The following is a 16,972-nucleotide window of genomic DNA, read 5'->3' as shown; positions in this document are numbered from 1 at the left end:
CTTTTACTTTGAATGCGAACAGGTTTTCACACAGGTGAACTGACCCACAAAATGGGTAACTGAATTTTTTTTATTGAATTCAAAATTTATTACATGTCCAATATCCCTGTTTCCCAACCTATGTCAATGGGAATGAGACTGAGTGTACCGATATGCTGGGATTGGCTTTTTTTTAAATAAAAGAATGGCTGTCTGACCCACTTCCAAATGAAATCTAAACAGTCAACAAGAGAAGTAGGCACGTTATAATGACTGCCACCAGAGAGACATTGCACAATTCTTCAAGCTCTTCTATAAAATTACAAAAAAATGTAAATCAAGAATGTGAAATATAATATGCTGAGCCTGGACTACAAAGGGAGTATATTTCCTCCAGAATTTGAAACCGCTTTTTTTATTTTACATAATAGTCACTACTTGCAAGCTTCTCATCAAGACCTCGACAATCTGAAAGGTTTTCAAAGGGAGATTTTTGGTCACTGAATTGAATTTTCAGGAAGAACAAAATGATATTTCAGTATTATCCCGACACAGTATTTCTGATTCAAAACAATACGTACGAAAAAAAATAGATTGTGATCTTATAGGGACTGTATTATTCGTTTTGGGGGTTTTTGTTTTATTGTCCTCCCCTACAAAAGATGAGTCAGTCGACTCCCTCTGCCCGCGAGCTGTTTTTGTACACTCGGCTACAGAACAGTTTTGTGTTGCGCGGGCCTTAAATTAGTAGCTTTTCTACATTATTTTCAAAAGATGCTCGCTCACGGAATCAAAACAATAAAACGAAGAACAAGAATTCTCAAGAAACTCTTGCCTCTAATCAAACTTGGATAGAATTAAAATCAAGAAACTTCCACGTAGTTTGAAGGGTGTATTTGTGATTTTATTTCACTACTATCGCTCTCGAACGTTTACAAGACCAAGCTCGCGCCAGTCTGATGAATTCGCCGAACCAAGACGAAGATGATGTGCCCGTTAAAGACCCGGTGAAATACGGCGAGTTGGTCATATTGGGGTGAGTAACAGTAGGCTAGACGGATAAATAGTAGTTGATCTCACTGGATCGAAACTGAGCTAATAGTCTTGGTAGCGCGATTCAGCTACTACTATTATGATCGCCTACTACGAAAAAAATTGAAAGGATGACGTGTGAGTCGATTGAGTTCGGGTTGGTTTTGTTCTACACAGACAAACGTTATCCTTTATTGCTATACAGAAAATGTAAGCTTATTTATATTTCGCAACAAATTTGCCCCACACAATTGTGGGGAAATTATTGTGAAGTTGCTCGAGAACGAGCGCAAGTATAGTAACGCTACAGTAACTTTTTAACACTGGGGACTGATTTGATACACTTACTTTGTAACAGCGCCCGAATATAATTGTTATAATAAGTAGTCTGCCACATCATCATAAACCCACACTGAAATCAGTAAGGAGGATGTAGGCTTTTTTCTTCAATAAAGATCTGAGTCGGTGTAAAATCAGCACTCGATTGCTCAGGCTGAAAATACCTATGATGTCATACTATTCTGGAGCTGTGATGATCGCAGAAAGTGGGACACTGGATGAAACCAAACCAACCGGTAAAACACAGCCTAGCATATCCCACCACAATTGATGTGTATATATAGCCTACTTTTGTGGTTCACTTAGGGAATTAATCAACAACCACACGCAGGCCTATTGGAGCATTCACAAATGGTGCCTGCATGTTGGCTAACATATTTTCCCCACACATACCAGACAGGATGTGCATAAGAGAGACAGACATTCAGCATTTCCACCTCTGCCCCAGTCTATAGTCCTGAGGATCTTTGGCTTAACTACTTTCCCATGCACTCTCTCATTCTCAAACTTCCGTTGTGCTTCAAGAGCATCCTGTATACAGGCCTGTGATGCAGTGACTCCATGACACCACTCTTCCCCTCTCCACCCCTCTTGAACTAGACTACTGCCCAATCCCAAATCAACCCCTAGCCCTGACTTGGGCACAGATATGAAAATATTGGATAGATATGAGCAATATAGTTATTATAGCTAGCCCACCTCTTGTCTGGCTTTTTTTGGCATGTTGCGTGTACCTCCAATGCTCTCAGACCTACACAAGCAACAATACATAAGGGTAGGGGCTAATGGTTTATCCAGAGTCTTGTGTTAACACTCCCGGCTCTAAACACATTATGCTTCTCCCTACCAGAGACCGGGGTCCAATCCCTGCATCCTCCATTTTCACACTTGACTGTCTCCCCCTCTTGTTTCAGTACTGTCTCAATAACATGCAACAAAATATGCAAGAAGAGTGGAATTCTGACTGACACCTCAAGTGTAGTAATAGTAATGTGTTAGCAGTATGGTCAAATCTCCACCTAGCCCTCGTGGCTATGCTGTCCATATGCTGCTGACCATCATGGGCATAGAGTCGGGCTGCACTTGAATACTGATTAGCCGCATTCTGCCCCCTGTAGCTAAAGGACATACAGTGGCAGAGACAAAACAGCCATGCGTGACACTACAAAGCACGCAGTCCTCTGCAGAAATGCTTTTAGTATCTCCCTCTTTCCTTTGTAATTATACTGTAATGATTTAGTCATTACATGACATTTTGTTCACACACAGACCTAATGATGTTCTAGGAAATGCTGAATGTTCTTCCCAGTTCTCCAACTGCAGTATAACATTGAGGAGATCTTGAGAGAACCCTCTCCTCGTCGCTATCAGACGTGTATATTTTGACTATAACTAGCCTATGTTAGCGTTGGTCTGGTAACCGAAAGGTTGCTGGATCGAATCCCAGAGCTGACGAGGTAAAAATCTTTTCGTTCTGCCCCTGAGCAAGGCAGTTAACCCACTGTTCCCCGGGCGCCGATGACGTGGATGTCGATTAAGGCGGCCTCATGCACCTCTCTGATTTAGAAGGGTTGGGTTAAATGCGGAAGACCCATTTCAGTTGAATGCATTCAGTTGTACAACTGAATAGGTATCCCCCTTTCCCTTTTATGCTGCAATGGCATGATTTGCCAGATCCACCTTAACCATCAAATGTTCTGCAGGCTCGGTCGGCCGGTATCTCAGTGCAGGGCATGTGATGTGGTGATTGTTCTGCAGTGAGTCCCTGTCTGCTATCTGTCATTCATTATCTTAGTTAAACTAGGCTGAGTGGGCTCTCTGGTTCTGTGTGCTAGCCAGGGCCCAGCCCGGCTCTGCAGCTCACCCCTGCCCTTCTCTCTCGCGCCCACTTCTCCTTCTCTACTTTCTATCTTTCTCTGTCTTACTCCTCCCCCAGTGCTGTTTGCTGACTCTCTGAGAGAAGCAGTCCTTAATGGCACTTCTGCCCTCCACAAAAATAAGGCTGGTGTCAGGGGGCAGAGGAAGTGAATATTTCATACTGCGTACAGCTGTTGGGCAATGTCAACCTTTTTCCTATTGTGATTATGTACTCATAAAACATTGTGATTTTTGATGGTATCGCTCCCTATCGGCCCTTATTTGAATAGCGCCAAATCGCGGGCTACAACTGGATGAATCATGATGAAAGATAATGTTGCTGAAAGCCAGGGCAGAGGCTAAGTGCAGGCAAACTTTTTATAACATTCCTTTCTGGTGGAGATTCAGCATGGAACAGGTGTGTCTCGCGCACATGATGCAGCAAAGTGACTGTCAACTAATAAGGAACGAGTTGTCATACCGTAGTGAATTAGGTTATAACTCATGGGCTGGATAAGCAAGTCTACAGTCTTCAGAACTGGATAATAATTACGTTGCCTCATCCTCGTTCCATCTCTCATAAAGCTGTGATTGAGAATAGCCTATGCCTAGGCTTATAGACTCCAACATTTGTAGTTGTTCTTTTTGCAAGAGGAGACTTTAGGACAACACCTTCTTAGGCTATTAGAATATTAGGGAAAAAAGCTACTGTTTGTAACTTTAACTTGCCTTAAAGCTTTTATGATAGGCCTAGTAGGAGGACAGGTTATTGGCCGTTTGGTTTTTGACCTCGCATGGATCACTTCTTTCTTAATAAGCTTAAACTTGTCATTCAATTTTTCTACAGGCTATTGATAATCTTTATTCTCTCTCATTATTAGTGCCCTGGCTACCATACGTTTGTAGGCTATTCAAAAACTTTTTGAGGTGGAACTCCGTTAGAATAATATATTGTTTGATCAGGAGAGAAACCATGCATGCATAAAACGATGAAAGCCCAAAGTCATATTCCATATCGAATGGAGAGACAAGGGAATATGGCCTACGTTTTTTGAAACCGCTAGACAAACAAATACTGAACAAAAATATAAACACAACATATCAACTGTTGGTCCCATGTTTCATGAGCTGAAATAAAAGATACCAGAAATGTTCTATACTCACAAAACAAATGCTTATTTCTCTCAAATTTGTGCACAAATTTGTTTACATCCCTGTTAGTGAGCATTTCTCCTTTACCAAGATAATCTTGACAGGTGTGGCATATCAACAAGCTGATTAAACCTGATTAGGGCCTAATGAATTTATTTCAATTGACTGATTTCCTTCTATGTACTGTAACTCAGTAAAATCTTTGAAATTGTTGCATTTATATTTTTGATCAGTATAGTTAAGGAATGTCTGTTATATATATATATACACTGCTCAAAAAAATAAAGGGAACACTTAAACAACACAATGTAACTCCAAGTCAATCACACTTCTGTGAAATCAAACTGTCCACTTAGGAAGCAACACTGATTGACAATAAATTTCACATGCTGTTGTGCAAATGGAATAGACAAAAGGTGGAAATTATAGGCAATTAGCAAGACACCCCCAATAAAGGAGTGGTTCTGCAGGTGGTGACCACAGACCACTTCTCAGTTCCTATGCTTCCTGGCTGATGTTTTGGTCACTTTTGAATGCTGGCGGTGCTTTCACTCTAGTGGTAGCATGAGACGGAGTCTACAACCCACACAAGTGGCTCAGGTAGTGCAGCTCATCCAGGATGGCACATCAATGCGAGCTGTGGCAAGAAGGTTTGCTGTGTCTGTCAGCGTAGTGTCCAGAGCACGGAGGCGCTACCAAGAGACAGGCCAGTACATCAGGAGACGTGGAGGAGGCCGTAGGAGGGCAACAACCCAGCAGCAGGACCGCTACCTCCGCCTTTGTGCAAGGAGGAGCAGGTGGAGCACTGCCAGAGCCCTGCAAAATGACCTCCAGCAGGCCACAAATGTGCATGTGTCTGCTCAAACGGTCAGAAACAGACTCCATGAGGGTGGTATGAGGGCCCGATGTCCACAGGTGGGGGTTGTGCTTACAGCCCAACACCGTGCAGGACATTTGGCATTTGCCAGAGAACACCAAGATTGGCAAATTCGCCACTGGCGCCCTGTGCTCTTCACAGATGAAAGCAGGTTCACACTGAGTACATGTGACAGACGTGACAGAGTCTGGAGACGCCGTGGAGAACGTTCTGCTGCCTGCAACATCCTCCAGCATGACCGATTTGGCGGTGGGTCAGTCATGGTGTGGGGTGGCATTTCTTTGGGGGCCGCACAGCCCTCCATGTGCTCGCCAGAGGTAGCCTGACTGCCATTAGGTACCGAGATGAGATCCTCAGACCCCTTGTGAGACCATATGCTGGTGCGGTTGGCCCTGGGTTCCTCCTAATGCAAGACAATGCTAGACCTCATGTGGCTGGAGTGTGTCAGCAGTTCCTGCAAGAGGAAGGCATTGATGCTATGGACTGGCCCGCCCGTTCCCCAGACCTGAATCCAATTGAGCACATCTGGGACATCATGTCTCGCTCCATCCACCAACGCCACGTTGCACCACAGACTGTCCAGGAGTTGGCGGATGCTTTAGTCCAGGTCTGGGAGGAGATCCCTCAGGAGACCATCCGCCACCTCATCAGGAGCATGCCCAGGCGTTGTAGGGAGGTCATACAGGCACGTGGAGGCCACACACACTACTGAGCCTCATTTTGACTTGTTTTAAGGACATTACATCAAAGTTGGATCAGCCTGTAGTGTGGTTTTCCACTTTAATTTTGAGTGTGACTCCAAATCCAGACCTCCATGGGTTGATAAATTTGATTTCCATTGATAATTTTTGTGTGATTTTGTTGTCAGCACATTCAACTATGTAAAGAAAAAAGTATTTAATAAGAATATTTCATTCATTCAGATCTAGGATGTGTTATTTTAGTGTTCCCTTTATTTTTTTGAGCACTGTATATATATAGATATCTTTTTTTATTTTTATGAATAGGTTTAGGCTTTAAGGCACATGCATCTGACAGAGTGTGAGAGAGTAAGAGAGAAACAATGTTTTCTGACTGGACACTTTGCGCTGCTTTGGTGGAATTCTCTAGTCTACATTCCTCTCTTGCGTTCTGTAGGCCTATATAACATAGGCTATAGCAAATGGAAAGAAATAGGCAGATTACTCGGAATGTCACACGTGTGCTACCCTGCCGTCCACTGGCCATTCTTTACTGCGCAGCGCCAGTCAAGTTCAAATAGGCAAACCATCGCCTGTCACATCACGATGTCGTCACCATCGACCATGGCTGTCAGTCATTGTTGATAGACAATACTATTGTAATATCGCCAAACCCTACTGTGTTTATCCTGGCCAGTTCTGGTCCATCTGCTTCCCGCATCACATTGCATCTCGTCCCTCATCTCTTTCTGTATCCCTCTCTTCCTGACCTCTGCCCTGCTCTACTCCTGCTCTCTCTCCCTCATGTTTACACCCTTTCTCTCTGCCCTCTCTCTCTGTATTTCTCTGCCCTCTCTCCCTGCCCTGTCTCTTTCTTTCTGGTCTACCTCTCCTCTATGCCCTCTTTCACCTTACACCCCCCCTTCCTGTTCAGCTCTGTCCTGATGTGACACAGGGTCATTGTACAGGTAGCAGTGGGTTCCCTTCAGATCTCCTCTCCTTAGATCTCATGACCGGGCCTCACTACTGCACTCTGTTCCAACACTGTGGAAAGGGAAATATCTTGGCTTGTCTGGTCTAACATTGTGAAAGGGAAAGATCTTGGCTTAGGTCTGGTTTAGAACTGTGGAATGATGCTGATCGTCCAGGAAGAGCAGCTGCAGCTTGGCATAGAGAGGCATAGCTTTGTTAGAAGAGGAGAGCGAGAGGGGGAGGGCTGGGAGGAAGGGCTAGAGAGAGGAGAGGAATAATTTGATTTGAAAGCAGGGTTGATGTCCCCTCAAAGGGCTCTGTGTCCACTGGGCATCATCTGAATAGTGTTTAATAGGTACCATGCCCAGCTGATTAGCTGAAAGCAGGCCTCATCGTGAACTCTTAGCGTGACAGTGCAGTGCAGCTCTACTCAGTTGCCCAGAAAGCTAGAGACGAGACAAGAAAGAGTTTAGGTTTGAACAATCAGCTGAGATGACCACACAGTTCCACTTAGGCTAACGCTTGCTCATTCTTTCTCTTTTTCTCTTCCGTGTCTCTTGCTGTCTCTTTCGGTGCTGACACACACACACACACACACACACACACACACACACACACACACACACACACACACACACAGAGAAAAGTGCCCAGAGGAGAGGTTAAGAAGGAGTTGAACCTACAAGTATTCAGAGCACCATATTCATTCAACCATTGTTATTCAGGCATTTGCTGAATACAGTTTAATTGGTGTTTCAGTGTAAAGAGGGTTCGCCCAGTAAGCACGCTATTCTGAGGTTTCAAGTGGCCTGTCAGTGAATCGGGCTCAAGTGGTACTTATCCCTATCTATGAGCGGGTAGTTGTACATTAGTTGTCTGTGAGGAATGAGTGGTGGAGGTGATAGGCCAGCATTTATAAATGGATGTTTCATTCTGTAGCAGTAGGCCCACAGAAACCAACACCGACGGGTGTAGGGATTTGCGATATCTCCAATGATCAAATGAGGTGAATAGGCTACATGGCGTATTCTTTATTTATTTATTTATTTTGTTATTTAAAGCAGGCAGACCGGCATCGAGGAATTCAGTTACTGTTCGATTGAACGAATGGGCAAAATTAGTGACCTAAGTGACTTTGAGCATGGTATGATCGTCGGTGGTTCCAGTATGTCAGAAACGGCCTCCTGGGCTTTTCACGCACGACAGTGTTTAGGATTTACAGAGAATGGTGCGATAAACAAAACATCCAGTCAGTGGCAGTCCTGTGGACGAAAACTGTTTGTTTATTAGAGGTCGAAGGAGAATGGCAAGCCAAAAACAGGCAAATAACGGCACAGTACAACAGTGGTGTGCAGAATGTCATCTCGGAATGTACAACTGATCAGTCCTTGTCACAGATGAGCTATTGCAGCAGAGGATCACTCCTATCAGCTAAAAACAAAAAGAAGCGGCTCCAGTGGGCACACAATCACCAACTCTGGACAATTGAGGAGTGGAAAAACATTGCCTGGTCCGACGAATCCCGGTTCCTGTTGCGTCATGCTGATGGCTGAGTCAGGATTTGGCGTGAGCAGCATGAGTCCATGGCCCCAACCTGCCTGGTGTCAACAGTACAGGCTGGTGGCAGTGGTGTAATGGTGTGGGAATGTTTTCCTGGTGCGTGTTAGGTCCCTTGATACCAATTGAGCAAGGTTTCCATGCCCTGAAGAATTCAGGCTGTTCTGGAGGCAAAGGGGTGGGGTTTGACCAAGTACTAGATGGGTGTAGCAAATAAACTGGCCACTTGAGTGTATATTCCTGTTGTACCCGTGGGCTGCCACTCAATTTATTTGTATTTTTTTATATATTTTTTTATACTTAGTTTAGTAACAAAACATTTAGCATGTAATTTATTTAATGTCGAATCTCTGTATGTGTTTGCGTTCTCTAGGTACAATGGCTCTCTGCCCAGTGGAGACCGGGGGAGGAGGAAGAGCCGCTTCGCTCTGTACCGGAGGACCAAGGCCAACGGAGTCAAACCCAGCACTGTTCACATCCTCAACACACCACACGACAGCAAGGTGTGTGCGTGAGAATGTGATGTTACCGTAGTCTTCCTATAGTGGGAAATGCTGTCCTCATGGTAGGCCTACAGTAACGGAGTGTGTGTGAGAGGATATCGCAGCAATATGAGGATGTAGAGGTCTACCCTAAACTCTCCTCTCCTGTGGTGGTGTTGTGATTGCAGGCAGTCCACAGCAGGGGGCAGCACAGCATCTCCTTCACTCTGTCCCGCAACCAGACAGTGGTGGTGGAGTACTGCCACGACAACGACACTGACATGTTTCAGGTGAACACCACAGCAATGCCTTTTTTCTTTCGGCTAAACACGAAAATAATGCCTGCCTGCTTATCTAGGTAATACTGAGTTCTTTGTCTTCCAAAAACAGGAAGAGCAGAAAGAGGATAGCGACTGTACACCCAGGTGTTGCTACCACTTTTTCCCTTTTAGGAAGCTTTTGCTGTGTGTATACACCCTCCTCCAGAGTTTGTGTATCGGATGCTTTATTTTGGCTCACATGCTGGGAATACTCTCCACCACATATGGGCTTGGCGTGTGTGTGTGTGTGTGTGTGTGTGTGTGTGTGTGTGTGTGTGTGTGTGTGTGTGTGTGTGTGTGTGTGTGTGTGTGTGTGTGTGTGTGTGTGTGTGTGTGTGTGTGTGTGTGTGTGTGTGTGTGTGTGTGTGACACTGAAATAAATAATAATTAAATCAGCCAATCCCACACCAAACCCCTACTGTATTGTATGAGTAAGAACCACACCAGCAACCTTCCACAACAGCAGGGGAACGGGATGAATATCCAATCAGTTCTGAAATAGATGTCTGGTGGCCAGTTTAGCACAGGACCCCGGATACATTCAAAGCACAGAGAGCGTTGTAGAACTATGAAATGTATCTTAAGTGGGTTATCACAGGTGGTTCATTTACCGTGAGTAACTGCACACAGTCTGAAATGAAATGTAGCCAGATGTTATTGCTATTTTTGTGTGAACAATGATACAACCGTGGCAAGTAATAAGCACAGCAGGATCCCTCAAGTCCTGGCCTAATTAACAAGCTAAAGAAAAGCTCAAATCATCACAATCACATCCATCAATAAAACCAAAATCATGGCCTGACATAAATATTACTTTAAGTTGAGCAAAGGACCTTTAAAATTACTTTCCCATCGAACCCTGTTCTGAACACAAGACAGATCCCATGTAATGTTTGTCTCTCTCGCTCGTTTCCCCTGCAGATTGGGCGCTCCACAGAGTGTCCAATAGACTTTGTCGTGATGGACACATCAGGAGAGGGGAAGGAGTGCGAGGACCCCTCGGTGGCCCCCAGCACCATCTCCCGCTTCGCCTGCAGGGTGGTGTGTGAACGCAACCCCCCCTACACCGCACGCATCTACGCTGCTGGCTTTGACTCCTCCAAAAACATCTTTCTAGGGGTGAGTGTGTAGCACGGGCTCGGTAGAGAGACCAAATGGAGAGCTCTAAATGGATGTCAGTTGAAAACGAGTTGGAGAAGTCACACTTCATTAGACACAAACAGAAGACAACCGTGTGTCCTTATAGGACATGTTCAGGTAGTACCCACCTACGTTTTCTCCCATTGGGTGGCTACTAAACACAACCCATCCTAGACGCGAGTAACCAAGCTTCGGTTCTTTCTCGGTTTTCTTCTTCATCTTCTTCATCACCTCCTCCTCTTCCAGGAGAAAGCCACTAAGTGGAAGAACCCGGACGGCCACATGGATGGCTTGACCACCAACGGAGTGCTGGTGATGCACCCTGAGGGCTTCCCTGAGGACAACAGACAGGGCCTGTGGAGGGAGATTTCTGTTTGTGGGGACGTCTACGCCCTCCGAGAGACACGCTCTGGACCCAGCCGAGGCAAACTGGTCAGTACCGTAGGCTACAAGAGGCACAACCAGGGCACCCTATTCCCTATGGGCCCTTGTCAAAAGTAGTGCTATATAGGGAATAGACACCTGTATGTATTTGTGAGCGTATAATTTTCTCTGATTTTGTTCTTTGTGTGCATATGTACTTGTGTGTATCAGTAGTAGTCTGATGTCCTCCCTGTGTGTGTGTGTCTCCTGGCCTGTAGGCGGAGGGAGAGAGCAGTGCCCTGCGGGATGGTTCTCTGGTGGACCTGTGTGGAGCCACTCTGCTGTGGCGTACTGGAGAGGGCCTGCTCCACGCTCCCACCCTCCGCCACCTGGAGGCACTGCGACAGGAGCTCAACGCTGCCCGGCCACAGTGTCCTGTAGGCCTCAGTACCCTGGCATTCCCCAGCATGCCACGCAGCCACAGGTGGGTAGCTACTACACAGTGACACATAAGGAGCTACAACACAAGGAGGTAGTATACGTGAGTTGCCCCTAACTACTTGGACAGTGGTCGGGGCAAATTCATCCTTGAGAACTACACAAACATGCCTCGATTACAACTACGTTTTTATCTCTTGTAGTCTATTTAAAAACTATTTTACAATACAACTACTACCAACAAAATAAATGGTGCTTTGAGTTTGAGGAAAAACTTAAAACCTAGTAGTTTTCCTTTTCTCCCCAGTCTGGAGGAGCGCCAGCCCTGGGTTTACCTCACCTGCGGACACGTGCACGGCCGCCACGACTGGGGCCAGCGCCCCGAGCGCCGGGAGGCGGGAGGAGGAGAGGGGGAAGGAGGGATCTCCACAGTCCGCCGGGAGTGCCCTCTATGCAGGAGCGTGGGGCCCTACGTGCCCCTGTGGCTGGGGTGTGAGCCCGCCGTGTACGTGGATGCTGGAGCGCCTACGTACGCGTTTGTACCCTGCGGCCACGTGTGTTCAGAGAGGACAGCCAAGTACTGGGCGGATACCCCGCTGCCCCATGGGACCCACGCCTTCCGGCCCACCTGTCCCTTCTGCTCTGCCCCTCTCAGCAGCACCCCACAGGGCTGGACACGCCTCATCTTCCAGGGCCCCATCGACTAGCCATGCCCCCACGGATGCATTCCACAACTACTACGCAACAGTGGAACCAACAGTCACTAAACCAAAGGCCCAATCCTAACTTGAGATAATAGTGTATAACTAATATAAATATTTCTCCAATTTACACTACATCCATGGTGATGTTAGACAAGTGTGTGTACCTCAAACATTTGTGTAATAATGTGTTAACGTCATTTTAGGATCTGTGCTGTAGTTTGCATTAGGCACATTTCTCTCAAGGTAAGATTTGGCCATAACAGAATCTCCCTTCAAAAGCAATAAGAACACCACTATAGCGAAGCATAGTTTTTAGATGAGCTAGTTTTTTGGCTAGTCATCCATGTCTCCAATTCTGTCTCTCTTCAGACATGGCTGAATGTTGTCTGCAGCTCAAGGGCTAAACCTGAGGTGTGTTGAAGTCACTGAATGTTCATGATTGCTGGTTTCCTGACAAATTCCTCTCAGCCCAATTTTGAACCAATAATGTAATGTTACTTCAGTGTTTGAGTGAATATTCCCTTTGACAAATATGAATTATCCGGAAAACAGAACATTGTAATATTTTGAGAAGCGGTTAAGTGATATTGGTGAACATAATGCAGTTTGACCACACCTCAGGTTTGTGACCAAACAGACAGACAGGGTCCGTGTCATGAGACATAGCAGAAAGGTCAGAAAGCGTGACATAAAGTAACCTCATAAGACATTTTTTTTTTTCAATGAAAATATAACTATTTTATTAAAATGGGGGGTGTTTGGGGTGGGATTTCATTTAGATGTTAAGTGTTAAGATACAACTATTTTTCTATCTTGAGTATTTAGTTAAACGTGATTTCTCAATGTACACGTTTTCTGTAAGTGTATGACTTGTGTGTTCGATGAAACGAGGAGAGTGAGAAAATTGCCAACACTGTGTCACACACGTTACACGACCATAAACAATTGGCCAGACAATGAATGTAGCCAAATACTCAGGCTATACTAGCTTAGCCTGCCCAGGTGCTTGTATTGAATTGCTCTATATTATGCTACTACTATTTTTTTATCTGAACGTTGTGATATACAGTACCAGTCGAAAGTTTGGACACATCTACTCATTCAAGGGTTTTTCTTAATATTTTACTATTTTCTACATAGTAGAATAATAGTGAAGACATCAAAACTATGAAATAACACATATGGAGTCATGTAGTAACCAAAAAAAGTGTTAAACAAATCAAAATGTATTATATATTTGAGATTCTTCAAAGTAGCCACCCTTTGCCTTGATGATAGCTTTGCCCACCCTTGGCATTCTCTCAACCAGCTTCACCTGGAATGCTTTTCCAACAGTCTTGAAGGAGTTCCCACATGCTGAGCACTTGTTGGCTGCTTTTCCTTCACTCTGCAGTCCAACTCATCCCAAACCATCTCAATTGGGTTGAGGTCAGGTGATTGTGGAGTCCAGGTCATCTGGTGCAGCACTCCATCACTCTCCTTGGTCAAATAGCCCTTACACAGCCTGGAGGTGTGTTGGGTCGTTGTCCTGTTGAAAAACAAATGATAGTCCCACAAAGCGCAAACCAGGTGGGATGGCGTATTGCTGCAGAATGCTGTGGTAGCCATGCTGGTTAAGTGTCACCAGCAAAGCACCCCCACACCACCTCCTCCGTGCTTCACGGTGGGAACCACACGTGGAGATCATCCGTTCACCTACTCTGCGTTGAGATGTTTGGTTGGAACCAAACATCTCAAATTTGGACTCATCAAACCGAAGGACAAATTTCAACCGGTCTAATATCCATTGCTCGTGTTTCATTGCCCAAGCAGGTCTCTTCTTCTTATTGGTGTCCTTTAGTAGTGGTTTCTTTGCAGCAATTTGACCATGAAGGCCTGATTCACACAGTCTCATCTGAACAGTTGATGTTGAGATGTGTCTGTTACTTGAAATCTAGGAAGTATTTATTTGGGCTGCAATTTCTGAGGCTGGTAACTCTAATGATCTTATCCCCTGCAGCAAAAGTAACTCTGGCATTCCAGGTGACTACCTCTTGAAGCTGGTTGAGAGAATACCAAGCGTGTGCAAAGCTGTCATCAAGGCAAAGGGTGGCTACTTTGAAGAATCTCAAATATAAAATATATGTTGATTTGTTTAACACTTTTTTGGTTACTACATGATTCCATATGTGTTATTTCATAGTTTTGACGCCTTCACTATGTAGAAAATAGTAACAAGTCCAATTGTTACAGGAAGATGAACACGTTACACCCACACATGTAACATGAACATACACTCACGTCTTGCACTGTCGATTGCCAAACCTTGCATTTGTGCTTAATGGTGCACAGTGTGGCATGTTAATTATACAGCCCTAAATGCCTCAAATGAAAAGAAATGTCAGCAAAATGAGCAGTCCAACACAAATCTACAATTTAAACATGTTATTTTCCATATAAGATATATACACACCTACTCAAGCTTCTACTCAGGGGCCAGAGAGAGCAATATTTCTTATTCTGGAGGGTGCAACCTTACAGAACGTTCAGATAGAAATGTTTGGAGTAGAACTGAGAATGTCTCTATTTTACATTTCTATGCCCCAGATGCATTAACTACTTCAGGTTTACAGCCATTAGGCCTCTACACAGTGCCATGCTGTATTTCATATAATGGGTAATGTTACCAATGGGTAAATATAAAACCACTTCAGGACGTCTTCCAAGTCCCCAGTTCAGTTAGAAGAGCAACCTTCTCTTCCTCAGTACCAGTGTTTTCACCAAACCAATTGTCTATTAGCTCAGGTTTAGAATACCCAGAGTTTGCCCCGAGGGTAGCACAGGACACTGAGCTACAGTAAGCTAGTAGTAATAGATTTTAGATGGTCATTCATTTCATGGTCGCATTTAAGGAGTTGCATCGTTACAGAACATTCGGATAAGAATGTTTTTTAGAACCAACATGATTTTCTCATGGAGAATATTGAGTCATGTCAGCTCTAAAGTCAATTTCTATCTGAAACATTCTGTAACATTGTTACCTCTTAATAGGCCTCACCCAGCTAGCACATAACGTTCTGTGAACCATATGTTTCTGAGAGCGTGGTTGTCCTATTGTTATTTTGCATGCAACCTCCTGGGAATGGTGCAGGATAGTTGCTTGGCTTTGGAACATCCTCAGCACATTTAAGGAACTTGACAAAAAAACTTTGTTAAAGTAATGAAATGGCAAGAAAATAAACTGTTTCCCAATAGTTCAAATATGTTTACATGTAATTTCAATTTTGGTAATGCTCTAGGAATATTCTACAACTTTTTTGACATTGAGCATGTTCTCAAATAGTTCAGAGAACGTTAAGAAACAACGTTCTTCTGTGGGAAATGTGGTGCTTCAGCATATTCAGCATAATTCCTAATGATTCTATTTAAAGGCATGTTCTCAAATTGTTCCAAGAATGAACTTTCCATAAAAAACAAAAAACTTTTAGCATGTGAGGCTAAAACATTTACATTCTCTTTTCAGCATCAACAAAACTCTTATCCTCTATCTTGTTAGTGTGTTCAGGTGTGTTGGTTTGCGCCCACTAATTGGCCACACCTGATCTTAATGAGTGCTTGTTTCCTTTTAAAATGGGGTCTGTTTGAATAGACTAAAAATAAAAGCTTTGTATGTGTAAAAAACATGGCATGTTAGCTCCATCCTGGTGGCGCAGTGGACTAATTCCATGGATACACAACAGAAAATGATAGGTTTGAATCTCACTGATATTGTGTCACAACAAAAAGTTTGCATGATTAAGCCTACGGACCCCCATTTCCATGTGTCCTAGCTGTGCTTGAAGTTCCAAAAAAGTTTGCCCAAAAATAAGCTAGCATTGTTATTAAAAGTCTTACTGAAACGTTCAGTGAAGTTATTTAAAAACCTCCAAATAATCGGAGCGTTAATAAAACCACCCAGGAAAACTTTCAAGGAACCAGAGTAAAATGTTCTCGGGTCCTCCTAGGCAACCTAAAGATAAATGTTCCCATAACAGGCAAAATGTTCACTTCTGTTCTCAGAAAATTACTTTTTTTTTCTCAGTTTTACCAGTCAGGAAATGTATGGCTTCGTTCCCACAACCAATGTATAACCAAGAAACTTTGTTCGCCAAAACTTCCAAGGAACCACAATGTGCTAGCTGGACAGTACCTTTCAGTATTCCCCAAATCCTCAGTACCTCAGGCCAGATTAGCTCAGAGCAGGTCTGAGATCAGTTTGACGACGCAATCCTCCATATACGGTTAGTGGTACAGTTGCCAGGTCCCTCGGGTTGGGGTGGAACTAGTCAGGTTCAAACACAGTATAGGGTTTTTTGAAACATTTCTGTTACCTACCCCATTACGATAGCCAAAATCCCCACTTGTCCAGTCCATGGGAGATCCTGCTATTGGACATGCCAATTCTAAAATGTATTATGATATAGTAGGTGAAATGAAATTGTTTGGCTCATTTAGTTTTTTATATACTTTGTTGTTTTGGACCTTTTATCTGTTTTGGACCTTTTATCTGTTTTATCCTGTAATTTATTCTCCCATTGAGTCGGTAGAAGTTGCCCCTAACCACTGATTCAGAGTCAGAAATGGTTTCATTCCGTCTAATGGTTAAGGTTAGAATTGGGTGAGTGTAATCTGATCCTACTATAGATCTGTGGTTAAGAGGAACTTCTACTTAAACCATTATTTTATCCGGTTGACCCCCACATCACAGCTGACCTCTGACTTGTAAAGGTACTGATAACCTCACAGCTATCACATTCCTCTGGAGCGACCAAAACGCTAAACGCTGATTGTTTCTCACCTTTCTGTAATCCTGGGGTGCACAGACAATCACTGTACACACATCAATAAACCTGTTTTAAAACTAGCCTCTTTGTCTGTTCACTGGCTGGAAGGGGATGGGATGAAGGTTTGGAAATAGCTGTTTTCCACTACTTTTCATTTGATTTATTTAGCACATTTGAAAAGCATTCTTTGTTTTAGTATCTTCTCACATGGGGAGGAGCGAGACTGTCTTTATTTTAATATTTTTTTTATTGAATATTAAAACATACTATTTACTTTT

General features: G+C 44.0%; 1 protein-coding gene across 2 annotated transcripts; it reads left to right on the top strand.

Moving 5' to 3' along the window:
• The first annotated feature begins 483 nt into the window (after positions 1-483).
• Positions 484-13,029, top strand: LOC120024500 (E3 ubiquitin-protein ligase pellino homolog 2-like). Of its 2 annotated transcripts, none has more exons than XM_038968760.1 (7): positions 484-1,015; positions 8,819-8,948; positions 9,116-9,217; positions 10,169-10,366; positions 10,634-10,819; positions 11,029-11,234; positions 11,478-13,029. In XM_038968760.1, the coding sequence occupies exons 1-7, from the start codon at positions 939-941 to the stop codon at positions 11,893-11,895; spliced, it is 1,317 nt and encodes a 438-aa protein (XP_038824688.1). In that variant the 5' UTR covers positions 484-938; the 3' UTR covers positions 11,896-13,029. The 2 variants fall into 2 exon arrangements, with proteins under 2 accessions (XP_038824688.1, XP_038824690.1); XM_038968762.1 differs by having other exon boundaries at positions 487-1,015; positions 11,496-13,029.
• Positions 13,030-16,972: the final 3,943 nt, after the last annotated feature.

The sequence above is a fragment of the Salvelinus namaycush genome, chromosome 29 (genome assembly GCF_016432855.1).
Source record: "Salvelinus namaycush isolate Seneca chromosome 29, SaNama_1.0, whole genome shotgun sequence".
NCBI lineage: Eukaryota > Metazoa > Chordata > Actinopteri > Salmoniformes > Salmonidae > Salvelinus > Salvelinus namaycush.
Note: the sequence above shows the minus strand (reverse complement) of the source record. Positions and strands in the feature narration are given on the sequence as shown.